Below are 27,233 nucleotides of genomic sequence, written 5' to 3'. Positions count from 1 at the left end.
AAATGGTGTTGAGGCTGTAGGAAGAAGTAGGGGAGAGAGGAGACAGGTGCCAGTCGCCTGGGGTCGTGGCGCGGTGAACACAACACGGTGGGAGGGGGCTCGCACAGCCGTGTGGAAAAACCGCTCGTGTTTTGCCTTCGCGTGGAAAGTGTTCCATTTTCCCGAGTCTCAAACACCCGTGGTTGTTAAGAGACATCGTGGATTGGATGGGGAGATGTGTCCTGGTGTGTCAGAAGCCCCGAACCCGGCGCAGTTGGAATCAGGGGCCGCCGGTCGTTTAACCCCCTTCCCAAGCATGCGGAGACGGACTGTTTTGTCCCCTCTGTGAGCCGAGCCACTCCCCATTGCTTGGCATTGTCTGACTTTGGGTGCGTTCTTTCCTCTGCCGACAACAATTTAAAAACGTCGAATTTTAAGAGCGTGTGCTGAAAAGCCCCAGCGTGTGGAACTGCCTGTAGCTCGGGAAAGACTCACCGAGCGAGTGGGGGGGTGGCTGTGCCATTACGTGGCTTGCAGCCTCAAGGGCTCCACGCAGCAGTCTGACTTTTCTCGTGTCTCAGCGAAAGGTCTGGCCAAGAGGAGGGGAACCTGATGCCCGTGTGCGATGGCGGTGGCCAGGACACCGTGCCGGTAAGTGCCCGTGCTGGCGGAATCCGTGGCCACGCTGATACACGCTGGTTACGTGGGCCTAAGCTGCGTGTTTCCCTCGGGGGGGGCGGGGGGAGTGACACGTTCATGCAGATGGCAAGGTGTAGACAGGAACGCGGGAGAAAAACACGGATCCCTTATAATCTGTCCCGACAGCGCTCACTAGTAACATTTTGCTACAGGGGCACCTGCGTGGCTCGGTCGGTTGAGCCCCCCCACTTGGGCTCAGGTCATGATCTCACGTGATCTCGCGTGAGTTCGAGCCCCGCGTCGGGCTCTGTGCTGACGGCTCGGAGCCTGGATCCTGCTTCGGATTCCGTGTCTCCCTCGCTCTCTGCCTCTGCCCTGCTCACGCTCTGTCTCTCTCTGTCTCTCTCAAAAATAAATTAAACATTAAAGAAATTAAAAAAATATATTTTCCTGAATATTCTTCTAGCTTTCTTTTTTTTTTTTTAAAGCCATCTCTGTGTCCAAACTGGGATTCGAACTCACAACGTGAGAGCAAGCGTGGTGTACCAGCCACGTGTCCCTCTTCCAGGCTTTTTATGCACGTACACACACACGCATGTGTGTATTTGCATATCTGTATGCACGCATGTGTGTATTTGCATATCTGCATGCACGCATGTGCATATATATATCCTAAAATTTAATAAAAAATGAGTTCAAATGGTATATATTGTTTTATAATTTCTTTTTTTTATCTTATGAAATTTTAGGCTTAAGGATGTGCCTGGCTGGATCAGTTGCCACACCATGCAACTCTTCTGTTTTTGTTGTTATTTGTTTAATGTTTATTTATTTTTGAGAGATTTGAGAGAGAGAGAGAGAGAGAGACAGAGTGCAGGCAGGGGAGGGGCAGAGAGAGAGGGAGACACAGAATCCGAAGCGGGCTCCAGGCTCCCAGCCGTCAGCACAGAGCTCGACTCAGGGCTCGAACCCACCAACTGTGAGATCAGGACCAGAGCCAGAGTCGGATGCTCAACCGACGGAGCCACCCAGGTGCCCCACCCCCAAGCATGCAACTCTTCATCTCAGGGTTGTGAGTTCGAGTCCCATGTTGGGTGTAGAACCTACTAAAAAAAAAAAAAAAAAAAAAAAAAAAGCAGAAACAAACAAAATAGGAAACAAGATTTGTAAGTTTCACCTGTCTCCTGAGTATCCTTGGAGTGAGTTTGCACTGCTGTGTAGACAGCAATCACAGACCACAGGGTGGTCTGTCGGCCACGTAGGAGTTTAGTTAATAACCCCTAACGTTAACTGGGCTTGTCATGTATACATGGGGGTGCGACCACAGTGTCGTGAGGTTACTGTTTTCCAGTCACTCCTGACTTGAGAATGAAAATACGTGGCGGCCCGACTGTAGCTGGGGTGGCTGCTGGGGACCTGAGATGGTGAGGGTTGGTCATCGTGACCTCGAATGTGCGTGCGAGTCTGCAGAGTTGGCTCAGGAGCACGCAGACGGGCAGGTTAGACTGAGGCCCCCGTGGCTTTAAGCCGGCACGACGTCAGGGGTCATGCGTGTCTGGGCGCGTGCAAAGCCCCCCAGGGCTGTGTCCCCAGGACGCATTCGTAGCACTGCGGTTGGCTGTTTACTGGCCACACATTGTGCTTCTGGGGCTCCACTTGGTGGTCTCCTCCCCTGATCCTGCTGTGTCCCCCTCCCCACGACCAAAATACATGCCGTTTTTAATTTATTCGTGCTGGTCCTGGAGAGTCAAGCTCGTTTTTGTTTCAGACGCTTGGTGTGAGGGGCACCCGGGTGGCTTAGTCGGTGAAGCATCCGACTCGGCTCACGTCATGATCTCACGGCTCGTTGAGTCTGAGCCCCGAGTGGGGCTCTGTGCTGACGGCTCAGAGCCCGGAGCCCGCTTCGGATTCCGTGTCTCCCTCTCTCTCTGCCCCTCCCCTGCCTGCACCCTCTCTCTCTCTCTCTCTCTCTCTCTCTCTCTCTCTCTCTCTCTCAAAAATAAATAAACATTAAAAAATTGTTTTCAAACACTTGGTATGAAATAAACACGTATTGAAAGTGTGTGGTTTAACACACGTGGACACCTTCTGGGCATCACGGCCATCAGGATGATGACTACCTCCACCCCTCCTGCCCCCTCCAGATCTTGTAAGCCTTCGCAGTGGCAGACCCAACACCTCTCCACACCCACTCCAGTCTGCCCTGTCCCTGACCGTGACACTGTGTGCATTTCCTAGAGGGTTATATACAGGGACTCACGCACTACGATTTCTTTTTCTTGGTGCTCGGGCATCATTCACTCAGCATAATTAAGTATGTTCGCATTCAACCATATTGGAATGGGTCGGTAGTTCATTCCTGTATTTTCTTTATTTTTTACTTTTTAAAAGTTTATTTATTTTGAGAAAGAGAGACTGTGGGCAGGGGAGGGACGGGGTGTGTGTGTGGGGGGGGACAGAGAATCCCAGGCAGCATCAGGGCAGAGCCCGAAGCAAGCCTCGATGTCGTGAGCCAGGAGATCACGACCCCAACCAAAACCAAGAGTCACAGGCTTAACTGCCCGAGGCCCCCAGGCGCCCCGGTTCATTCCTTTTATTACAGAGTGGTTGCTGCACCTGTGGACCGACCACCGTCTGTGTGTCCGTTTACTGTGGACGGGACATTTGGGTTGTTGGGAGGTTTCCTTATCCCTGATAAAGCTGCCGGGAACATTTGCGCACAAGCCTTCGTGCGGAAAGATGCCTCTGTTTCTCTCGGGTAAATGCCAGCGGCACGGTGACTGGTAGGCACACGTGAACGTTCTAGTGGCGGTGGGTTTGCAGTTCCCCTTCCCTAGTGCCTAATGACGTGAGTGTCGTCCACTAAGGGCCCCACCTGTGTGTATCTTCAGGCGAGGACTCTGTTAAAATCGTTTGTGACTCTCCTCTATCGAGTGGTTTGTTGTTGAGTTTTGAGACTTCTTTTTTAACGAACTTAATTTTTTTGAGAGTTCTTTTTTAAAAATATTTATTTTTGAGAGAGGGAAAGAGAGAGCATGAGCACGGGGAGGGGCAGAGAGAGAGAGAGAGAGAGAGAGAGAATGTGGACCAGGGGAGGGGCAGAGAGTGGGAGACACAGAGTTCGAAGCAGGCTCCAGGCTCCGAGCTGTCAGCACAGAGCCCGACGCGGGGCTCGAACCCACGGACCGTGAGATCATGACCTCAGCCCAAGTCGGAAGCTTAACCGACTGAGCCCCCCAAGAGCCCCTGTTCAGTACCGTATTTTTAAGCAGATTATCTTCTTTCGGTGGAGTTGCCTTAGCAATTTTAGAAAAGGCCAATTGACCATATTTGCGTGCTTCTACTTCTGGACTCTGTCCTGTTCCACTGATCTACGGGATATCCTTTTGCCGACTACCACACAGTCTTGATTGTCTATGGCTTTATACTAACGTTTGAAATGAGTGCGAATCCTCCAATGTTGTTGTTTTTGAACGTTACTTTGGCTGTTCGAGTTCCTTTTTCTTTCTATACATTTTAGAATCAGCTTACTAATATCTAGAAAAACGTAGGCGGAGATGTTGATTGGGAGTGCACCGAATCGAGATCACTTTGGGTCACGTTCACATTCTAATCCTCTGAAGTCTTTCAGTCCATGAAGGTGGGATGCATTTCCATTTCTGTACATCTTCTTTAATTTCTTCCGGCAATGTTTTGTACTTTTCATTGTACAAATCTTTCACCATCTCGGGTAACACTTAAGTATTTTATTCTTTTTGATGCTATTGTCAAAGTCCCCTACTATTATTGAAATGTTATCAATGGGTTTCTTTTTTTAAAAAAAAATTTTTTTTAACGTTTTATTTATTTTTGAGACAGAGAGAGACAGAGCATGAATGAAGGAGGGGCAGAGAGAGAGGGAGACACAGAATCAGAAGCAGGCTCCAGGCTCTGAGCCATCAGCCCAGAGCCCGATGCGGGGCTCGAACTCACAGACGGCGAGATCGTGACCTGAGCTGAAGTCGGACGCCCAACCGACTGAGCCACCCAGGCGCCCCTCAATGGGTTTCTTTATGTTTGTTATTAATTGATTTATATACTTAGGTGTTCCAAGTTGGGGGCATAAATATTTACAAAGCTCTAGATGGCTTTGATTACATTGAGATACTTTCCTTCTATTCTTAGTTAATTTTATTTTTTAAATGTTTTTATTATGAAAGGGTGTTGAATTCTGTCCGATACTTTTTCTGAACCTGTTGAGTTGATCATGTGATATTTTTCCTTAATCCTGTTGACATGGTGCCTTACGATGATCAGTTTTTGTATGTCAGACCAACCTTCTATTCTAGGAATAAGTCCCGCTTGGTCATGCTGTCTAGTCCTCTGAGTTCCGTTCGCTGGTATCTTGTTGAGGATTTTTACATCAGTGTTCATGAGGGATGTCCGTGTGGTTTCCTTGTAGCGTCTGTCTGGCTTTGGAATCCGAGGAATGCTGGCTTTCTGGAATGAGTTGGCAAGTGTTCCCCCCCTCTTCAATGTTTGGAAAAGTTTGAGAAGGATTGGTGTTAGTTTTCCTAAAATCCTTTGGTAGAATTCCTCAGTGAAGTCTTCAGGTTAAAAGCTTTTCTTTTCAGATTTTCTATTTCTGTGTGACTTAGTCTTACTAGGTTTTGTGTTTCTAGGAATTTGTCTATTTCATATACGTCATCCCGTTTGCTGCTGTGATGTTATAAACCTGTTTCTGTGGAATCTGTAATAATGCCCCCACTTTCAGTCCCGATTTTCGTAATTTGAATCTTTACTCTTTTGCCCTTAGCCCATCTAAACTAAAGGTTTGTTAACGGTTATCTTTTTTATTTTAAGTTTTATTTATTTAAGTAATCTCTACACCCAACGTGGGGCTTGAACTCACAACCCCAAGGTTAAGAGTTCCATGCTTTTCCAACTGAGCCAGCCAGGCACCCCAAATCTGTTATCTTTTTGAAGAACCAGCTTTTGGTTTCATTGGTTCTTCTCCATTGTTTTTCCATTACCTATTGTGTTTATCTCCGTTTTAATTCTTTGTTAGGTCCTTCCTTCTGCTACCTTTGGATTTAATTTGATGTTCTTTTTCTCATTCCTCAAGTTGTAAAGTTGTGTTGTTGATCTAAGATCTTTCTTGGTTTTTGGTGCCAACATTTACAACTGTAAATTTCCCATTAGCACCACTTTCCCACCATTCCAAAAGCTTTAGTTATGTTGATTTTCATTTGCATTTGTCCCTAAATATTTTCTTTTCCTTTTCTTTTTTTAAAAAATTAATTTATTTTTTATTTTTTAAATTTACACCCAAGTTAGTTAGCATATAGTGCAACAATGATTTCAGGAGTAGATTCCTTAATGCCACTTACCCATTTAGCCCATCTCCCCTCCCACAACACCTCCAGTAACCCTCTGTTTGTTTTCCATATTTAAGAGTCTCTTACGTTTTGTCCCCCTGCCTGTTTTTTATATTATTTTTGCTTCCCTTCCCTTGTGTTCATCTGTTTTATATCTTAAAGTCCTCATATGAGGGAAGTCATATGATAATTTGTCTTTCTCTGACTAATTTCACTTAGCATAATACCCTCTAGTCCCATCCAAGATTTCATTCTTTTTGATTGATGAGTAATACTCCATTGTATATATATAAACCACCCCTTCTTTATCCATTCATCCATTGATGGACATTTGGGCTCTTTCCATACTTTGTCTATTGTTGATAGTGCTGCTATAAACATGGGGGTGCACGTGTCCCTTTGAAACAACACACCTGTATCCCTTGGATAAATGCCTAGTAGTGCATTTGCTGGGTCCTGGGGTAGTTCTATTTTTAGTTTTTTTGAGGAACCTCCATACTGTTTTCCAGAGAGGCTGCACCAGCTTGCATTGCCACCAACAATGCAAAAGAGATCCTCTTTCTCTGCATCCTCGCCAACATCTGTTGTTGCCTGAGTTGTTAATGTGAGCCATTCTGACAGGTGTAAGGTGGTATCTCATTGTGGTTTTGATTTGTATTTCCCTGATGATGAGTGAAGTTGAGCATTTTTTCCTGTGTCGGTTGGCCATCTGGATGTCTTCTTTAGAGAAGTGTCTATTCATGTCTTTGTCCATTTCTTCACTGGATTATTTGTTGTTTTGGGTGTTGAGTTTGATAAGTTCTTTATAGATTTTGGATACTAACCCTTTATCTGATATGTCATTTGCAAATATCTTCTCCCATTCTGTCGGTTGCCTTTTAGTTTTGCTGATTGTTTCCTTCGCTGTGCAAAAGCTTTTTATTTTGATGAGGTCCCAGTAGTTCATTTTTGCTTTTGTTTCCCTTGTCTCCGGAGATGTGTTGAGTAAGAAGTTGCTGCGGCCAAGATCAAAGAGGTTTTTGCCTGCTTTCTCCTTGAGGATTTTGATGGCTTCCTGTCTCACACTTAGGTCTTTCATCCATTTTGAGTTTATTTTTGTGTCTGGTGTAAGAAAGTGGTCCAGGTTCGTTCTTCTGCATGTCGCTGTCCAGTTTTCCCAGCACCACTTGCTGAAGAGACTGTCTTTATTCCATCGGATGTTCTTTCCTGCTTTGTCAAAGATTAGTTGGCCATACGTTTGTGGGTCCATTTCTGGATTCTCTATTCTGTTCCATTGATTGTCTGTTTTCGTGCCAGTACCATAGTCTTGATGATTACAGCTTTGTGATACAGCTTGAAGTCCCTGTCCCTAGATATTTTCTAATCTCCCTTGTGATTTCTTCTCTGAACCACTTGTTCTTTCATAGTTTTGTGAATTTTCCAGTTTTCCTTCTGTTATTGATTTCTACTTCATACTGTTGTGGTCAGAGAAGATACTTTGTATGTTATCTGTCTTTTGAAATCTAATAAGACTTCATTGGTGGTCTAACGTGTAGTGTATTCTGGGGAATGTGCTAAGAACACATGAGCAGAAGGTGTGTGCTGTTGCTGGGTGGAGGGTTCAGTATATGTGTCTTAGATCTAGTTGGTTTGTTAAGTCTTGTTTGTCCTCACTGGTCTTCTGTCTGGTTGTTCTGTCCATTATTAAGAGTTCAGTATTGAATCTCCAGCTGTTGCAGAATGATCCATTTCTCCATTCCATTCCATGAACATGGTATAGCTCACTGTTTCTGAAAGCCTTATTTGATTTTTTTCATCAAAATCTTGTAGTTTTCAATACACATATCCCACACCTATTTTGTTAGGTTGATATCTAAGTATTCCATTTTGGGGGAACTGTTGTAATAGCTACTGTTGTTTGTTTTTTTTTTTTAATTTCAGTATCCAGGTTTTCATTGCTTGTTTTTAGAAATATGATTGATTTTATTAAACTGACCTTGAATTGGCCTTGCTAAATTCACTTTTAAGTTTGAGGACATGCCAATCTATCTCCAGCGTGTTGCTGAGGCACAGCCTTCAGTGTGCACACATATCAGTGTGGGGTTCCTACAAGCAGAACCAGATGTGTGTTATGGTGAGGTTATCAGTGGGCCAGCCAGCCTAGTACTACAGCCCTCAGATGTTCTCGTTTGTGGAAGACTGTCATGTGGTGGTGTCACAGAGGCCCACAGTGTAGGGATGCAGGGGTGTGGGGCACCCACAAGTGGGCACACTTGTCCTGAAGACCGTCTGTGCCCCAGGATGGCCCTTATGGGCTCACGGTATCCGTGAGCCCCTGGTGGGTCGGACGCTAGTGGGCAGGGGAGCATCGAGTCAGGACAGGCATGGCCGTGGTTCTTTCACTGCATCCATGCTGGTCCCCGTGCAGTAGCAGCATCCCACTAGGGAAGGCCATGCTCTATTGGGCAGGTGTGCCCAGGAGTGACGCCCAAGTTCTGCTGTCTGCACATGTGACCCTTGGCTCTGGGTTACTCTCCCTGTGCCCCTTGAGGCTGTGGTGGTCTCAGTCCTGCTTCTGCGGGGCCACTGGGCCCACCCCTCCCAGAAGGACAGGGAGAGCCGGCTCATATCATGGGTCTTACCTCCCCCAGCCTTGCTGGTCACTGGCCTGAGCTCCCCATCTCTATCTGGGGCTCTGACCAGTGGGGTGATGGGAACCCCATATCCCTGAGAGACAGTCCTCAGGATGGGGTTTAAGATGGCTTGCTGTCCCCAGGACACTGGTGGTTTGTGGCAGCGGAGGCTTGTGTCTGAGCACCCAGCTGAGGGCGTGATGACAGTCAGAGACCCTGGCCGAGACCTCTGTCCTGCAGCAGCGGTGGGTGACATGCGGTGGCCACCCTCCTCTCCCGGGGGCCCCTGGTGGGGATGGGCAGTTCTAGTGGACACTTCCTGCCCCCTGGGTCCTGGAGTTAAGGGGTCCTCTCATTAAGCTGGCCTCCACTTAGCACCATTTCCTGGCCCTTCACATCCTGCTCTCTGGCTGTAGGTGCAGGAAGGACCCTCAGGGATCCGGGATGTCAGTGGGATTGGATTCCGACGGCGTGGGCGGGCCACACGCAGGAGGTACAGGAACGAGGCTGGCCAGTTCATCTCCATGGTGACCTTCTTTGAGGTGATGTCCGGGAGGAGGGGCTCCATACTGGTATTGACCACTGTGGGGAGGGCTGGGCGGGCTGGGTGGTGCTGTGCTCCCCTGTGCCGGGCCAGGTGCTGCCAGCTTGAGGACTGGGTCCTGGAGGCTTCTCTCTACTGCCTGCCCACCAAACCCCAGGCCCACCAGGGCCCTGCAGGCCAGCGCACTTCCACTGTTGGTCTTTGGAGGTGGTGTCCTCTCCTGTGTCCGCAGATGGGGTGTTCCTTCCCTCCCCCATCCTCGGACATAGCATCCCCTCCCTCGTCCTTGGACACGGCGTCCCCTCCCCCAACCACGGACATGGAGTACCCTCCCCCAACCATGGACACGGCGTCCTCTCCCCCATCCTCGGACACAGCATCATCCCCGACCATGGACACGGAGTCCCCTCCCCGACCATGGACACGGCGTCCCCTCCCCATGCTTGGACACGGCGTCCCCTCCCCCAACCATGGATATGGCATCCTATCCCCTGACCTTGGACACAGTGTTCCCACCCCCTGACCGTCCTCAGACACGATGACTCCTGCTCCCCTCTTCAGGCTCAGTGTCCCCTCGCTGCTCCCTGGCATCGATGCCCCTGCCTGGGGGTCTGGGGAAACCCTCCCTGCTCCCTGGCATTGATCCCCCCGCCTGGGGGTCTGGGGTTGCTCCTGCACCCTCCGTTCCAGGTGCCTGAAGCCCCCTCCCTGCCCAGGGTCTCAGGTGATCATGGACCCCTTGCAGCGGGTACAGGACAGGCCATGAGGAGCTGAGAGCTATTTGGTGTGAAAGTGTGAGCACATGGTGACAGGTGGGCACCCCCAGGGGGTGCGGCCAGTTGTCTCCTGAATGTCCAGGTCTCCTTCACAGCTGTGTGCTCCCGATGGTCCAGGGTTCCTGCCTAGGGCCACCACGGTGCGCCCCTGCGTCCCCGGGTGTGTGGGGGGGGCTACACCCTCCTCACCTGCCCGGGACACAGGGTGTGCGGTGCAGCCCGTCACATCCCACTCTTTGGTTTCAGGCTCAGGGAGCAACCTCGGGGGCCCAGGATGCCCGTGGGCAGGGCACCTGCCGGCGAGGGCGGCCCCCGCGGAAGTACCGCAAGAGGAAAGTGGCCATCACCGCAGAGGTGACCCTGTTTGAGATGGTTGCCCTGGGGAAGAACTCTGTGCAGGTACCGCCCACCGCAGGGGACGTGGGCTGGACGCGGGTGCGACACACGCTGCTGGGGCCATCAGGGGCTGAGTGTCCCCACAGGGTCAGGACAACACTGGCCACAGCTCTGTGCTGCCCTGTGTGCCCAGCCGACAGGTGTGCCGGCCATATATGCCCGTCACACGTGTTCACTGCCGCCTGTCACACACCGGATCACACACACACGTGCTCACCGCCGCCTAGCACACACCTGATGACACACACACGTGCTCACCGCTGCCCGTCACACACCTGATGACACACACACGTGCTCACTGCCACCCATCACACGCCTAATCACATACACACGTGTTCACCGCTGCCTGTCACGCACCTGATGACACACACACGTGCTCACTGCCACCCATCGCACGCCTAATCACATACACACGTGTTCACCGCTGCCTGTCACGCACCTGATGACACACACACGTGCTCACTGCCGCCTGTCACACGCCTGATGACACACACATGTGCTCACCACCTGTCACACGCCTAATCACATACACACGTGCTCACCGCTGCCTATCACACACCTGATGAAACACACACATGCTCACTGCCGCCTGTCACACACCTGATGGCACACACATGTGCTCACTGCCACCTGTCACACGCCTATTCACATACACACGTGCTCACTGCTGCCCGTCATGCGCCTGATGACACACACATGTGCTCACCACCACCCGTCACACCCCTAATCACATACACACGTGCTCACCGCCCCCCATCACACACCTGATCACACATGTGCTCACCACCGCCCGTCACACACTTGATGACACACACACATGCTCACCACCACCCGTCACATGCCTAATCACATACACACATGCTCACCACCGCCTGTCACATGCCTGATCACACACGTGCTGACACCCACCCGTGACACACCTGATGACACACACACGTGCTCACCACCACCCATCATGCGCCTAATCACATACACACGTGCTCACTGCCACTTGTCACACACCAGATGACACACACACACACGCGCTCACTACCACCCGTCACACACCTGATGACACACAGATGTGTTCACCACCGCTTGTCACACACCTGATCATACACGTGCTCACTGCTGCCTGTCACACACCTGATGACACACACATGTGCTCACTGCCGCCTATCACATGTGCTCACCGCCACCCTTCACACACCTGATCACACACACAGACGTGCTCACCACCTCCCGTCACACGCCTGATCACACACGTGCTCACCACTGCCCGTCACACGCCTGATGACACACACATGGGTTCATCACCATCTGTCACACATCTGAGCACACACACGTGCTCACCGCCACCCTTCACACACCTGATCACACACACACGTGCTCACCACCGCCCATCATATGCCTGATCACACACACGTGCTTACTGCCATTTGACACACCTCTGATCACACACATGTGCTCATTGCTACCCTTCACACGCCTGATGACACACACACGTGCTCACCACTGCCTGTCACATGCCTGATCACATACACACATGCTCACCACCACCCGTCACACGCCTGATCACACACACACATGCTTACCACCTCCCATCACACAACTGATCACACACACACATGCTCACCTCCACCTGTCACATGCCTGATGACACACACGTGCTCACTGCTGCCCGTCACATACCTGATCAGACACACATGCTCACTGTCACCCATCACACACCTGATCACACATGTGCTCACCGCCGCCTGTCACACGTGTTCACCACCACCCGTCACATGCCTAATCACACTCACGTACGCACCGCCACTGTTCACACACCTGATCACACCTGTGCTCACTGCCACCCTTAACATGCCTGATCTCACACACACATGCTCACTGCTACCCGTCACGCACTTAATCACACACACGTGCTCACTACCGCCTGTCACACACCTGATCACACACACGTGCTCACTACCGCCTGTCACATGCCTGATCACACACACGTGCTCACTACCGCCTGTCACACGCCTGATCACACACACACGCTCACTGCTGCCCTTTACATGCCTAATCACACACGTGCGCACCACTGCCCATCACACATGCCTGTCTCACATGCTCACCACCGCCCTTTACACGCCTGATCATACACACGTACTCACCACCGCCCATCACATGCCTGATCACACACATGCTCACCACCGCCCATCACACACTTAATCACACACATGTGCTCACCACCACCTGTCACACGCCTGATCACATACACACATGCTTACCACTGCTCATCACACGCCTGATCACACACACGTGCTGACCATTGCCCATCGCATGCCTGATCACACACGTGCTCACTGCCACTTGTCACATGCCTGATCACACACACATGCTCACCGCCACCCATCACACGCCTGATCACACACACGTGCTCACCGCTGCCCCTCACACGCCTGATCACACACTTGTGCTCACTGCTGCCCTTAACATGCCTGATCACACACACACGTGCTCACAGCTGCCCTGCCAACTGTCACATGCCTGATCACACACACACGCGTGCTCCCCACTGCCCATCACATGCCTGATCACACACACATGCTCACTGCCGCCTGTCACACGCCTGATCACACACATGTGCTCACTGCCACCTGTCACATGCCTGATGACACACTCATGTGCTCACCACTGCCCATCACATGCCTGATCACACACACATGTGCTCACTGCCACCCGTCACACGCCTGATCACACACACGTGGTCATTGCTGGCCCATAACACACACACCATCACACCTGTGTCCTCACTGCTGGCCTGTCACATGTGCGTCATCACACACGTGTGCTCACCTGTGCTGCTGCCCCTGCAGACGGCTGTCGAGGAGTGGGTCCAGTCTTACAAGGAGGACAGGGAGCTGGCCCTGCTGGACCTCATCAGCTTCTTCGTCCAGTGCTGTGGCTGTGAAGGTGAGCCATGCTCCTGGCACTCCTGGGCCTCTCTCTCTCACGTGCCGGCTGGGCCTCACTGTCCTGGCCGCCTGTGGTCCTAAGACACTGGGCGGGCTGGGGCCTCCTCCAGAGGCTGGTTTGGGTAGGAGATCTTGGTTTTTCGGGGAGCAGCGAGGCCGGATTACTCCTGTGGCCTTGCCGTGGCCTCTGAGGGATGAGGTGTCGTGGCCCCGCCCACCTCCCACGCCCTCCCAGGAGAAGGAGGAGGGGTGGTGCAAACCGCGTTTCCATGTTGAGTGAGCTTCTTTCTCTCCCAGGGATGGTGACGGCCGAGCTGTACCAGACCAACCAAGGCAACAGTGTGGTTCACAAGATGACCGAGAAGTTTGACCAGGTGAGGCGGGCTCCGTGCCCTCCATGAGCCCGGGGCCTGGGGTCACAGGATCTTCCCTGCTGCCCCGTGTCCCCCAAGCCTGTGGGTTCGCCATCAGGCTTGCAGGCTGAAGCAGCCCAGGCGTCACGATTGCACAGGTAGACACCGTCCGCCCTCACGTCCCTGGGAGAAGCGGCCCTTCTTCCGCTGGGGAGACCACGATTCTCTGTAAAGGAAAATTTGACCTTTAGTTACTATTGGAGATTCCATCGTGTACGTGGAAAGTACCGTTATAAAACGGTAACCACGTGGCCATCGTCCAGATGCAGAGAGAGCGTGGCCAGTACGTGCCCAGACGTGCCCTGCCCCCGTCCTGACCTCCTCCCCACCGGGACGTAACCATGCCCCGAACTTGGTGCCCAGAACATGCCATGGCATATCTGTCCCCCGTGGGCATCTGTAGATGATGTCACCTGGCGCCCAGGTCTCTGCACGGGAGACACGCTTGACAGAATGATTCTGACCAGTGGTATCGCGTGAAGCCGTCTGGTGCACAGCTGTGGAATGTTCCATCGCACGCCTATGCGTCCTTCCTGTCTCCATTCTGCTTCTGATGGCGTTCGGGTTGGTTTCGCGCTCTGTCTGTGTGTGGCTGCAAACGTCTGCTGTCCGTGTGTCCTGCTGTGCGTCTTCACGTGTTTCTGTAACTTACGGCCTGTGCATGCACACGTTTTCCTGTGCGAGGTGGCACCAACGTGTGTGCCCAAGCAGGAGCCTCTACCTGTGTGTTAGACGTCGCCTTGGTCCTGTTCCCTGCCAGTGCGTGATGCGATGTTGTTAGGTTTTGCTAGTCTGGTAGGTGTGCACGTGGTACCTCTGGTTTCGGTTTCCTGGATTATTAGTGAGGCTGACCACCTTCTTGCATTCAAGCACTATTCTCGTTTAAAAAGGCTTCTTAAGACATTTTTTGATGTTCATTTATTTTTGAGAGAGACAGAGACAGAGACAGAGACGGAGTGTGAACAGGGGAGGGGCAGAGAGAGAGGGAGACACAGAAGGTGAAGCAGGCTCCAGGCTCCGAGGTGTCCACACAGAGCCTGACGCGGGGCTCCGACTCACGAACTGTGAGATCATGACCTGAGCCGAAGTCATGCGCTCAACCAACCGAGCCACCCAGGTGCCCAAAAAGGTTTTTTAAACTGTGGTAAAATACATACAATATGAAATGCGTCACCTTAATCCCTTTTAGGTACACACCTCAGTGGCACTGAGCACATTCACGTTGCTGTGCAACCATCTGCAACATCATCTCCAGAACTTTCCATCTCCTCCAACTGAAGCTGTGTCCCCATGAACCACTGACTGCCCGTCCCCGTCCCCAGCCCCTGGCTCCACCATCTACTCTCTGTCTCTGCGGATGTGACTCCTCTAGGGACCCCATGTATGCGCACTCACACACGATTTGTCCTTCTGTCTGGCTTATGTCACCGAGCATCGTGTCCCCAAGGTCCGTCCACGTAGTGGCAGGTGCAGAACGTCCTTCCTTATTTTCAAGGCCGAGGCACATTCCACTCTGTCCGTGGACGACAGTCCACTGATTGGCTCATCCATTTAGGGACAGATGTAATATCTACATTAATTTCTCACACCTTAAAATATTCATGAAGTGTTTTCAGAAGTGCTGTGCATCAAGTCAGTGAACATTACATTTTTTCTTTAACGTTTTGTTTTAAAAATGTCAAACCTAAGAAAAAGGGGAGAATACATGAATTTCGCCCGCGTTTAGCAATTCACGCCCTGCCATGTTCACTTTATGCCCCATGCGTGTGCTGCTACATGTGCATGCATGTGTGCTGGGCACGTGAGCGAGCAAATGCACATGCATGTGTGCATATGTGAGCGTGTTGCTACATGTGTGTGCATGCAGGCACACGTGTGTGCACCGTACACGCAAGTGAGCAAATGCACATGTGTGTGCATATGTGAGTGTGTTACTGCATGCATGTGTGTGCAGGTACACACGTGTGTGCAGTGTACATGTGAGCGAGCAAATGCACACGTCTGTGTGCATGTGTGTTACTGCGTGTATTCTCATATTCACGCCCTGCCAATTCACTTTATGCCCTATGCGTGTGCTGCTACATGTGCATGCATGTGCACTGTGAGCGAGCGAATGCACATGTATGTGTGCACATGTGAGCGTGTTGCTACATGTGTCTGCATACAGATACACGTGCACTGTGCATGTGAGCAAGAGAATGCACATGTGTGTGCAGATACACGTGTGTGCACTGTACTCAAGTGAGCAAATGCACATGTATGTGTGCATATGTGAACGTGTTACTGCATGTATGCGTGCATGGGTACACACGTGTGTGCACTGTGCACGTGAGCAAATGCACATGTATGTGCATATGTGAGTGTGTTACTGCATGTGCGTGTGCACACGTGTGCACTGTACACACAAGTGAGCAAATGCACATGTACGTGTGCATGTGTGAATGCGTTACTGCACGTATGCATGCATGGGTACACACGTGTGTGCACTGTGCACATGAGCGGATGCACATGTATGTGCATATGTGAGCGTGTTACTGCATGTGCATGTGCACGTGCGTGCACTGTACACGCAAATGAGCAAATGCACATGTGCATGTGTTACTGCATGCGTGTGCGTGCAGGTACACACGCGTGTGCACTGTGCATGTGAGTGAGCGAATGCATGTGTGTGTTTGTGTGTTGCTGCGTGTGTCTGCCGGAACCACTCCCACGATGGCTACTCGGATTGGGTCTGCTTCCTCAGAGGGTCCCCGTCACCAGGTCGGGCCCTGTCCACCCTCCCCCGTGCCAGAAGTGGCAGTGGGGGCTTTTCCAGCCCCCCAGCCTGGCGCCCTCATGGGACGCCCAGCACTTCCCACAGCAGGCCCCTGGACGTGTCCGTAGGGCAATGCCGCGGGGTGCAGGGCCCCCCGTGGGCACGGTGACCGGCATGGCCACAGGAGGAGCCTCATGGAGACGTGGGCGTGAGAAGCTCGAATACTCCCAGGTTCTCTGTTGAGAACGGCCTGTGTGCCGTGACCTCTCCCCCTCCCGGCCTCCAGAGCAGACACAAGGCGTGCCCTGCGTGTCAGGCCCGTGGACACACAGTGGCTGAGCGCCACAGAAGCAGTCTGTCACCACCTGTCCCGAGGACAGTGACACGAAGCTAGGCGCGGGGCCCCCCTCGCGGAGGCAGGGCGTGCCTGCTCTGGGCTGCCCGAACATCCCACGCCCACGGGCCCGGCCCCCGGGGTAGGGGGACGCCAGCCCCCAGTGCCCTGTGCTGCGCAGGCTGGTCCCTGCCGGGGCTCCCCCGGGTGCCCGGGGCTTGTGGCAGCGGGGGACGCTTCACCTCACGGCCACCTGTCCTCTGTCCATTCAGGAGACCGGGCTGTACTACAAGAAGTTTCTGGCGTACCCATGGATCCTGACCATCATGTGGCCAGAGAAACTGGTAAAGCTTTTGTCTCACGTTTGGTGGCGTTTGAAGATGGGGGGTTTGTGTGCAGCTCCCTGCAAGCCCCAAGTCGGTTGGGCGGCCGCGTGGCTCCCGACTTCCTTCCACACGCAGGGTGGGCTCCCTGGGCGCACACGAGGGTCCACGTGCATGGGTCCCGGGGGACCGTGGGCCTAGCGCACAGAGTCCTGCTGATACTGACCCTGTGTCCTGACTGGCGAGCGGGGGCTCCTCCTGACCTGACCCTGTCCTGTCCACACTGGATCCTCTTGAGCATCTGAGTCTTGTCCACGAGGGGGCCTTACCTGGCGGTGCTCAGTCTACACTCACACCCGACCGCGTTCTGCTTCAGATGAGATCGTTTAAGCCAGGCTGTGTCTGGTGTGATGGGACGACTACACCTGACACGTTCTGCAGAAGTGACCTCACTTAGCGAGTTCTGTCTACACCGCGACATCTAGCCCTGAGTGTGTTCTGTCTACACTGTCCTGTAGATTGGTGTTCTGTCTACAGGGGATTTTTTAAAGTTTATTTACTTTGAGAGAGGGAGAGAGCGTGAGCGGAGGAGGGGCAGAGGGAGAGAGAATCCCAAGCACCTGCAGGGGTTCAACCTCACAACAAACGACCCTGAGATCGTGACCTGAGCCAACACTGAGTTGGACGCTTGACCAGTTGAGCCACCCAGGTGCCCCTACACGGGACATTACAACCTCACTGTGTTCCGTCTACACTGCGACACTTAGACCTGATAGTGTTCTGTCTACACTGGGACATTTGGACTTGACTGTGTTCTGTTCACACCGGGACATTTATTTACACCTGACTGTGTTCTGTCTACCCTGGGAGATTGAGAACTGACTGTGTGCTATCTACACTGGGACCTTTAGACATGGCTGTGTTCTGTCTACATGGGACATTTAGGCCTGACCGTTGTCTGTCTACACTGGCACATTGGGACCTGACTGTGTTTCGTCTACACTGGCATATTTAGACCTGACTGTGTTCTGTGCACACTGTATCATGGAGACCTACTGTGTTCCATCTACACTGGCACGTGGAGACCTGTGGTCCGTCTACACTATATCATGGAGACCTGTGTCCATCTACACTATATCATGGAGACCTGACCATGTTCTGTCTACACTGTATCATGGAGATCTGTGTCCATCTACACTATATCATGGAGACCTGGCCATGTTCTGTCTACACTGTATCATGGAGACCTGACCATGTTCTGTCTACACTGTATCATGGAGACCTGTGTTCTGTCTACACTGGCCTATTTAGACCTGACTGCCTTCTGTCTACACTGTATCATCGAGACCTGACCGTGTTCTGTCTACACTGGCATATTTAGACCTGACTGTGTTCTGTCTACACTGGCATATTTAGACCTGACTGTGGTCTGTCTACACTATGTCATGGAGACCTGACAGTGTTCTCTGCACACTGTATCATGGAGACCTGACCGTGTTCCGTCTACACTGGCATATTTAGAACTGACTGCGTTCTGTGTACTCTGTGCTTTAGTGTCTGGACACCACTGCGTTGGTCACAGTTGGAATGACCCGACCAGTAAGTGTCCCTGTAGACACGAGCATCCGGGTGGCTGAACAGGGAGATGTAGGGCACCGTGTGGCCGGCCTGTCGCCCCTCGGCTTCAGGTACCCCTGCCGGAGACGCGCCTGGGGTTCCTCATGTGGTTAATTCCCCACGATCCCATGTGTGCAGACAGGTAACGTGTGTTACTGTGCTCAGCAGTGAGCACGTGGGGACGTGCGCTCTCAGAGTGCACCGAGTTTGGGGACTGAGGACCCACCTCACAGACCCGGTTAGTGACCTGGCCTGGCCTCGGTGTGGACACGTTTATTACCCTGTTAGAGATGTGCCCCAGCCTCCGTACTGGGGAGTGGCACGGGAGCCCCCCCGGCATCAGGTGTTCTGACGCTGGGGTCTGCGGTCGAGGCTGGCTCGAGTCAACGACTGTGCTGTGCACCCCCATGTGACCCCCGATCCCTGGCAGGGCAGCCCTCCCCCTCACAGCCGAGTGAATGGTGGGGGGCGCTCAGCCAGTTGGGGGGGGGATGGAGGAAGCCAGGCTGTGGGGGCAGGGCGGAGGGAGTGCTGTGAGGAGAGGCGGTTTGCACGGAGCCCTGGGCAGAGGCGCGGGGCGCCGGGTCCCAGCATGGAGAACGAGGAGGAGGGTTGAGTGCCACGTGCACTGGGGAAGGCTGGACGACGCAGCGCACGGCGGTCCTAGCATGTGGGACGCTGTGCGCATAGGAGGGGCGGGCTGACGAGAAAGGGTCCTACGCGACGTGGGGAGGTCCCTGCGCACGGAGGGGGGCGGTCCCTGCGCACGGAGGGGGGCGGTCCCTGCGCACGGAGGGGGGCGGTCTCTGCGCACGGAGGGGGGCGGTCCCTGCGCACGGAGGGGGCGGTCTCTGCGCAAGGAGGGGGCGGTCCCTTCGCACCGAGGGGGCGGTCCCTGCGCACGGAGGGGGAGGTCTCTGCGCACGGAGGGGGCGGTCCCTGCGCACGGAGGGGGCGGTCTCTGCGCACGGAGGGGGCGGTCCCTGCGCACCGAGGGGGCGGTCCCTGCGCACGGAGGTGTGAATGCGAGCAAGGCCGGAAGCTGTGGCCACGTCCCCGCCCACACCCAGCAGAGGTGTGGATGCGTTGCCCCAGGGTGAAGGCTGCCGTGGGGGACCGCGTGGGGGGGGTGCGTGCACGAGGGGCACAATGTCGGGGCAGTCCCTGGTCCATCCCCAGCCCCTCGAGCTCTGGGGCCGGGCACCGCTCTGCACCGGCCTGCTGGGTTCTGGCCACAGCCTTGACGTCCCTTCCCTTCAGGGTCCACCTTCCCTTGGGGTCTCGTGAAGCCTGTGCAGGTAATTTAGACAAATTCGTACAACACGAGAAAGGCGAGGCTAGGGGCGGGGCGTCCTGAGGACCCCCTTTCCTAGTGGAGGGAGGCGGGGGGCGGGTCGTCCCGAGGCCCCGATCGCCCCGGGGGGCAGGCGGTCCCGAGGCCCTGATTGCCCGCGGGGCGGAAGGACCGTGGCCGTAGGCTGATTGGCCCCGGGTAGTGTGCCGCCCACGTCTGGGAGCGCACCTGCCGTGTCTTCCTGAGGAGACGTCTCCCTGGTCCGGCCGCGTCTCCCGCAGGGTCGGGGACCGGCCGCCTCCTTCAGCCCCCGTTTCGGGGGGGTGCGTGTGGCCTCTGCGGGAGCAGGGTTGGGCTGAGTCCTCCGTGAGGGCCAAGGGAGTAGCTCTCAGGTCGGCACTCCCTGTTTGCAACACCTGAAACCGGCCGGAAGCAGAGCGGAGAGCGGAGGGCCGGGCTTCTCTGGGACACGCGTTGGGAGAGGGGCCTGCACGCTTCCCTCGAGGGTCACCCGAGGTGCCACGCGTGGGGGTCCTCCCAGCACAGCCTCTTGACTTGACCACGGGGACGTGGGACAGTCCACTCAGGTGCAGGTGTGGGAGAGGTGGGGAGACCCTGGTGGCCGCGGATATGTGACCCCCCAGGTTCTGGGTCTCAGGAAGGTGGGGTACATCTGAACCCCCCCCCCAGGTGCAGGGTCTTGGAAAATGGGGGTCACTCTGCTGAGTGTGGATATGAGTCCATGGTGCAGCACTGGGAAGTGTGCTCACCCTCAGTGTGGATGTGTGACCCCCAGAGCAGGATGTGGGAGACTTGGTGTCACCCTGTGTCAAGGTGGATGTGTGACTCTCAGGGGCAGGGTGTAGGAGACCTGGAGTCACCCCGTGTCAGGATAGGTGTGTGATCCCCAGGGGCAGGGTGTGGGAGACTTGGGGCCACCCTGTGTCAGGGTGGGCGTGTGACCCCCAGGGGCAGAGTGTGGTCACCCTGTGTCAGGGTGGATGTGTGACACCCAGGGGCAGGGTGTGGGAGACTTGGGGTCACCCTCTGTCAGGGTGGGCGTGTGACCCCCAGGGGCAGAGTGTGGTCACCCTGTGTCAGGGTGGGCGTGTGACCCCCCGGGGCAGGGTGTGGGAGACTTGGGGTCACCCCATGTCAGGGTGGGCGTGTGACCCCCAGGGGCAGAGTGTGGTCACCCTGTGTCAGGGTGGGCATGTGACCCCCAGGGCAGGGTGTGGTCACCCCGTGTCAGGGTGGGCGTGTGACCCCCAGGGGCAGGGTGTGGGAGACTTGGGGTCACCCCGTGTCAGAGTGGCCCTGTGACCCCCCCAGGGGCAGGGTGTGGGAGACTTGGGGCCACCCTGTGTCAGGGTGGGCGTGTGACCCCCAGGGGCAGAGTGTGGTCACCCTGTGTCAGGGTGGATGTGTGACACCCAGGGGCAGGGTGTGGGAGACTTGGGGTCACCCTCTGTCAGGGTGGGTGTGTGACCCCCAGGGGCAGAGTGTGGTCACCCTGTGTCAGGGTGGGCGTGTGACCCCCAGGGGCAGGGTGTGGGAGACTTGGGGTCACCCCATGTCAGGGTGGGCGTGTGACCCCCAGGGGCAGAGTGTGGTCACCCTGTGTCAGGGTGGGCGTGTGACCCCCAGGGGCAGGGTGTGGTCACCCCGTGTCAGGGTGGGCGTGTGACCCCCAGGGGCAGGGTGTGGTCACCCTGTGTCAGGGTGGGCGTGTGACCCCCAGGGCAGGGTGTGGGAGCCTTGGGGTCACCCCGTGTCAGGGTGGGCGTGTGACCCCCAAGTGCCCAGTCGGGGTGTGCTCATGTGACCTGGAGCCCCTTGTCCGCGAGCAGAGGTCCGTGTTGTGATTCTGGGAGTGCCAGGACCGGCACAGCGCCTCACCCCTGTCCCTTGTTGTGTCCTTAACCAGCAAAATGACTTCTACCCCATCGTGGGCCCGGGGCCCTTCTGGAAAAGGTTCAGGGTCAACTTCTGCGAGTTCACGGAGCTGCTGGTGCAACAGACACACTCTTCGGTGCTGTGTGACGGACACCTCATGGACACGGTCATCTGCATGCTTAGCGGCCTCACCAACTCGGCCGTGCACAGCCTGCGGCACACCAGCTCCCTGGCAGGTGGGCCACTGCACAGGGCCGCGCGCCCGGGCTCCCGCTGACTCGGGGGGCCGGGGCCGTGTGACACGGGGGCAGGGGCTGTGGGACTTGAGAGACGGGGGCAGGGGACAGAGAGGCAGAGGCCAGGGGACACAGGAGCACACCCCCGGGTTGGCCCACGGGGCACGTCCTCTCCCTCTGTCCCCATGGGAGTCCCCAGCGCTGGCCCATCTGGGCACGTGCTGTCCCTCTGTCCCCACGAGAGTCCCCTAGGACTGGCCCACCCAGGCACGTCCTCTCCCTCTGTCCCCATGAGAGTCCCCCAGGACTGATCCACCTGGGCATGTCCTGCCCCTCTGTCTCCACGAGAGTCCCCAGGGCTGGCCCATCTGGGCATGTGCTATCCCTCTGTCCCCACGAGAGTCCCCTAGGACTGGCCCACCCAGGCACGTCCTCTCCCTCTGTCCCCATGAGAGTCCCCCAGGACTGATCCACCTGGGCATGTGCTGTCCCTCAGTCCCCACAAGAGTCCCCAGGGCTGGTCTACCTGGGCACGTGCTGTCCCTCTGTCCCCACGAGAGTCCCCAGGGCTGGCCCACCCGGGCACGTCCTGTCCCTCTGTCCCCATGAGGGTCCCCAGGGCTGGCCCACCCGGGCACGTCCTGTCCCTCTGTCCTCATGAGTGTCTCCAGCGCTGGCCCATTCCAGGCATGTGCTGTCCCTCTGTCCCCATGAGAGTCCCCAGTGCTGGCCCATCTGGGCATGTGCTGTCCCTCAGTCCCCACGAGAGTCCCCAGTGCTGGCCTACCTGGGCACGTGCTGTCCCTCAGCCCCACGAGAGTCCCCAGGGCTGGCCCACCTGGTCACGTCCTGTCCCTCTGTCCCCACGAGAGTCCCCAGGGCTGGCCCATCTGGGCATGTGCTGTCCCTCTGTCCCCATGAGACTCCTCTAGGACTGGCTCACCCAGACACGTCCTGTCCCTCTGTCCTCATGAGTGTCTCCAGCGCTGGCCCATCTGGGCATGTGCTGTCCCTCTGTCCCCACGAGAGTCCCCAGCGCTGGCCCATCTGGGCATGTGCTGTCCCTCAGTCCCTCACGAGAGTCCCCAGTGCTGGCCTACCTGGGCACGTGCTGTCCCTCAGCCCCACGAGAGTCCCCAGGGCTGGCCCACCTGGTCACGTCCTGTCCCCTCTGTCCCCACGAGAGTCCCCAGGGCTGGCCCACCTGGTCACGTCCTGTCCCTCTGTCCCCACGAGAGTCCTCTAGGACTGGCTCACCCAGACACGTCCTGTCCCTCTGTCCTCATGAGAGTCCCCAGCGCTGGCCCATCTGGGCATGTGCTGTCCCTCTGTCCCCATGAGAGTCCCCAGTGCTGGCCTACCTGGGCACGTGCTGTCCCTCAGCCCCCACGAGAGTCCCCAGGCTGGCCCACCTGGTCACGTCCTGTCCCTCTGTCCTCATGAGTGTCTCCAGCGCTGGCCCATCTGGGCATGTGCTGTCCCTCTGTCCCCATGAGAGTCCCCAGCGCTGGCCCATCTGGGCATGTGCTGTTCCTCAGTCCCCACGAGAGTCCCCAGTGCTGGCCTACCTGGGCATGTGCTGTCCCTCAGCCCCACGAGAGTCCCCAGGGCTGGCCCACCTGGTCACGTCCTGTCCCTCTGTCCCCACTGAGAGTCCCCAGGGCTGGCCCCACCCGGGCACCGTCCTGTCCCTCTGTCCTCATGAGAGTCCCCAGGACTGGCTCACCTGGGCACGTGCTGTCCCCTCAGTCCCCACAAGAGTCCCCAGGGCTGGCCCACCCGGGCACGTCCTGTCCCTCTGTCCTCATGAGAGTCCCCAGCGCTGGCCCATCTGGGCATGTGCTATCCCTTAGCCCCCACGAGTCCCCAGGACTGGCTCACCTGGGCACGTGCTGTCCCTCTGTCCCCACGAGAGTCCCCCAGGCTGGCCCATCTGGGCATGTGCTGTCCCTCTGTCCCCATGAGAGTCCTCTAGGACTGGCTCACCCAGACACGTCCTGTCCCTCTGTCCCCATGAGTGTCTCCAGCGCTGGCCCATCTGGGCATGTGCTGTTCCTCAGTCCCCACGAGAGTCCCCAGTGCTGGCCTACCTGGGCACGTGCTGTCCCTCAGCCCCACGAGAGTCCCCAGTGCTGGCCTACCTGGGCACGTGCTGTCCCTCAGCCCCACGAGAGTCCCCAGGGCTGGCCCACCTGGTCACGTCCCTGTCCCTCTGTCCTCATGAGAGTCCCCCAGGACTGGCTCACCTGGGCACGTGCTGTCCCTCAGTCCCCACAAGAGTCCCCCAGGGCTGGCCTACCTGGGCACGTGCTGTCCCCTCTGTCCCCACGAGAGTCCCCTGGGCTGGCCCACCCGGGCAACAGTGCTGTCCCTCTGTCCCCACGAGAGTCCCCCGGGCTGGCCCATCTGGGCATGTGCTGTCCCTCTGTCCCCATGAGACTCCTCTAGGACTGGCTCACCCAGACACGTCCTGTCCCTCTGTCCTCATGAGTGTCTCCAGCGCTGGCCCATCTGGGCTTGTGCTGTCCCTCTGTCCCCACGAGAGTCCCCAGCGCTGGCCCATCTGGGCATGTGCTGTTCCTCAGTCCCCACGAGAGTCCCCAGTGCTGGCCTACCTGGGCATGTGCTGTCCCTCAGCCCCACGAGAGTCCCCAGGGCTGGCCCACCTGGTCACGTCCTGTCCCTCTGTCCCCACGAGAGTCCCCAGGGCTGGCCCACCCGGGCACGTCCTGTCCCTCTGTCCTCATGAGAGTCCCCCAGGACTGGCCCACCTGGGCACATGCGTCCCCAGGGCTGGCCCACATGGGTATGTGGGTGTTCCTGTGTCTGCTGGCCTTGTGTGCCCTCCGAGCATGCTGAGTCATGGTTGAGTCGTGCTGGCTGTGGGCTACTGATGTGATCTTGCAGCTGGGTAGGATGTGGGGTGTGTCCGTGCCCGGGGACCCTAAGACATGTTTTGGGTCAGTGTGCACGGCTGTTGTTTGGGGGTGACCCTCTGCACACTTGTGACCCAGCAGGGCAGGACGGGGACATCTTCTCCAGCCCCGGCCTCCCCGGGCCCTGTCCTAGGACTGCTGCGAATGGTCACTCCTGTGGGAGGTGAGCTGGGCTCTGGGGTCACAGATCCGTGGACACAGGCCCCGGGGTCACAGCCCTGCTCTGTTTGGCAGCCATGAAGCTGCTGACAGCGCTGGCCAGCTGTGAACCAGGGCACCTGCACGAACAGGCGCAGGTCCCAGCGGCTGTGCCAGGTGGAGAACATCGCCAAACTCAAGGGCAAACACAAGCACTGCATGGAAGTACTGGACCAGCGCAGACAGCAGGTGCAGGGGGCGGGGCCGCCGTGTGTGGGCGGGGCCAGCAGCAGACGCCAGGCGTGGGGGCGAGGGGCCCAGCAGCAGACGCCAGGCGTGGGGGCGGGGCCACGGAAGGAGGGCGGGGCCAGCAGCAGCCGCCAGCGGCGGGGGTCGGGGCCACCTGAGGGGGGGCACACAGGTGTGAGGAGGTCACTGTGTGCAGGGATGGGACCCAGGTGTGAGGATGTGACTGTGTGCAGAGAGGGAGGGGACCCAGTGTGGGGGCCTCTCCGGGTGCAGGGGGCAGTGAGGAAGGGAGGCAGGCGTGTGCCCGGGGTCTGGGGCTGGGCCGGGCTGATCCCCAACCTCTGTGGTTTCCGCCTCCGCCCATGGGGCATCCGTGCAGCCGCATGTGGCCCCCTAGGCGTGTGAGCATTGTCCTGGGTTGGGGTCTTTACAATAGGGCAGCATGCGGGGGTGCAGAAACCATAGCGGTGACCCCAGCCCCTTCCACGTCCCGGTTCCGGGTTCCAGCTGGCCGCCCGTGGGCGGGGGGGGGGGGGGGTGCCCTGGCTCCCCGGGGACACGCAGGTGAACCCCCATCCCCTGTCACGGCTCAGTGACATGTCTGTCTCTCGATATCATTTGTGGGCTTGACACCTATGGATTCTTTTAACGCACAAACCGCATTCACTTGCGTCACGTGTGAGGCCCGTGTGTCCCTCTGACCTCTCCGCCCCCGCGGTCTTCGGTCTGCGCACCTGGGAGGTCACTTCGCTGCCCAGTGTCCACAGCTCACAGAGCACAGGAGCCCCTCCAGGAAGATAGCTGGGCATGCGTGGGGTCTCCGCCGCTGTCCCCCTCCGCCAGGGCCCTGGGTCCTTCACCCTGGCCCCTGGCCCCCGACCTGTGCCCCGTGCCCCTCACCCCCCTCGCCCTTCCTCCCGCCCCCTCACCCCTGCCCTGTGCCCCTTACCCCCTTGCCTCTGCCCCCGATACCCCCACCTTCATTGTGTCACCCCTGCCTGTCACCCCCTTGGTCCCTGCCCCCATCCCCCTCACCCTGCCACGCCTTCGCCCCTGCCCGTCACCCCCTTTGCTCCTGCCCACCCCCCATCACCCCTACGCTTGGCCCCTGTCCCTTACCCCCAGCCCCCTCACCCCCATTGCCCTCCTTCACCCCTGCTTTACCACTCCCAACTCCTCAGCCTTGCCCTCAGCACTGCCCTCACCCCTTCACTCCCTTCCCTTCACCCCTCCCCTTTGTCTGTTTTCCTCATGGGTGCCCCTTCACCCGTACCACGCAGCCCTACACCCTCCCCCCAGTCACCCCTTCACTCCCCCCCAGCCTTCACCCCCCACCCCTCCCAGTCACCCTTCACACCCCCCCTTCACCACCCCCCACCCTGCCCCATATGTGCGCATGCGTGAGGCCAGCGTGCGCGGAGCGGCCCAGCAGCTCAGGCGGACAGACGGCCGGCGGGCTGGTGTGCAGTCCCAGCGGGGGCAGAACCACCAGCGTAGAGGATGCTAATGCCTGGTGGGGGGCGACCACGCAGCGGGCTGCGCTGGGCCTGGTGGCCGCAGCTCTGCAGAGGCCCGCAGCCCGCCTCTCCTGCCTGACGCTCCCGTGCCTTCTCCCCGCTCCACCAGAGCAAGCCCGTGGCCATCGACAACATCATCTGCGCGCTCTTTAAGAGGACGTTCGTGCCTCGCTACCGGTAAGGCTTGGCCTCGGGGCCGCGCGTCTTCCCCGCCTGTCCCCGTGACCAGGCCTGGCTCAGCCCCGTGTCGACACGCGCACCCTGCCGGCGTGGGCGACAC

At 56.8% G+C, this 27,233-nt stretch overlaps 1 protein-coding gene across 2 annotated transcripts in view; it reads left to right on the top strand.

Moving 5' to 3' along the window:
* Positions 1-27,130, top strand: part of LOC128773838 (cohesin subunit SA-1-like) — a 28,050-nt gene extending 920 nt beyond the window's left edge. Inside the window, exons 2-11 of one of the 2 annotated variants that reach the window (XM_053891687.1) lie at positions 561-630; positions 8,731-8,832; positions 9,004-9,129; positions 10,154-10,306; positions 13,147-13,243; positions 13,543-13,619; positions 17,020-17,091; positions 21,909-22,113; positions 25,284-25,436; positions 27,063-27,130. In XM_053891687.1, the coding sequence (XP_053747662.1) occupies positions 561-630; positions 8,731-8,832; positions 9,004-9,129; positions 10,154-10,306; positions 13,147-13,243; positions 13,543-13,619; positions 17,020-17,091; positions 21,909-22,113; positions 25,284-25,436; positions 27,063-27,106 (1,099 nt within the window). In that variant the 3' untranslated portion in view covers positions 27,107-27,130. The remainder of the gene's footprint in view (positions 1-560; positions 631-8,730; positions 8,833-9,003; positions 9,130-10,153; positions 10,307-13,146; positions 13,244-13,542; positions 13,620-17,019; positions 17,092-21,908; positions 22,114-25,283; positions 25,437-27,062) is intronic. The other variant, XM_053891688.1, reaches the window with a different exon arrangement.
* Positions 27,131-27,233: the final 103 nt, after the last annotated feature.

Source organism: Panthera pardus, unplaced genomic scaffold (genome assembly GCF_024362965.1).
Source record: "Panthera pardus isolate Hobbes unplaced genomic scaffold, ASM2436296v1 HiC_scaffold_27, whole genome shotgun sequence".
Classification (NCBI taxonomy): Eukaryota; Metazoa; Chordata; class Mammalia; order Carnivora; family Felidae; genus Panthera; species Panthera pardus.
This window is presented reverse-complemented; position numbering and strand designations above follow the sequence as displayed.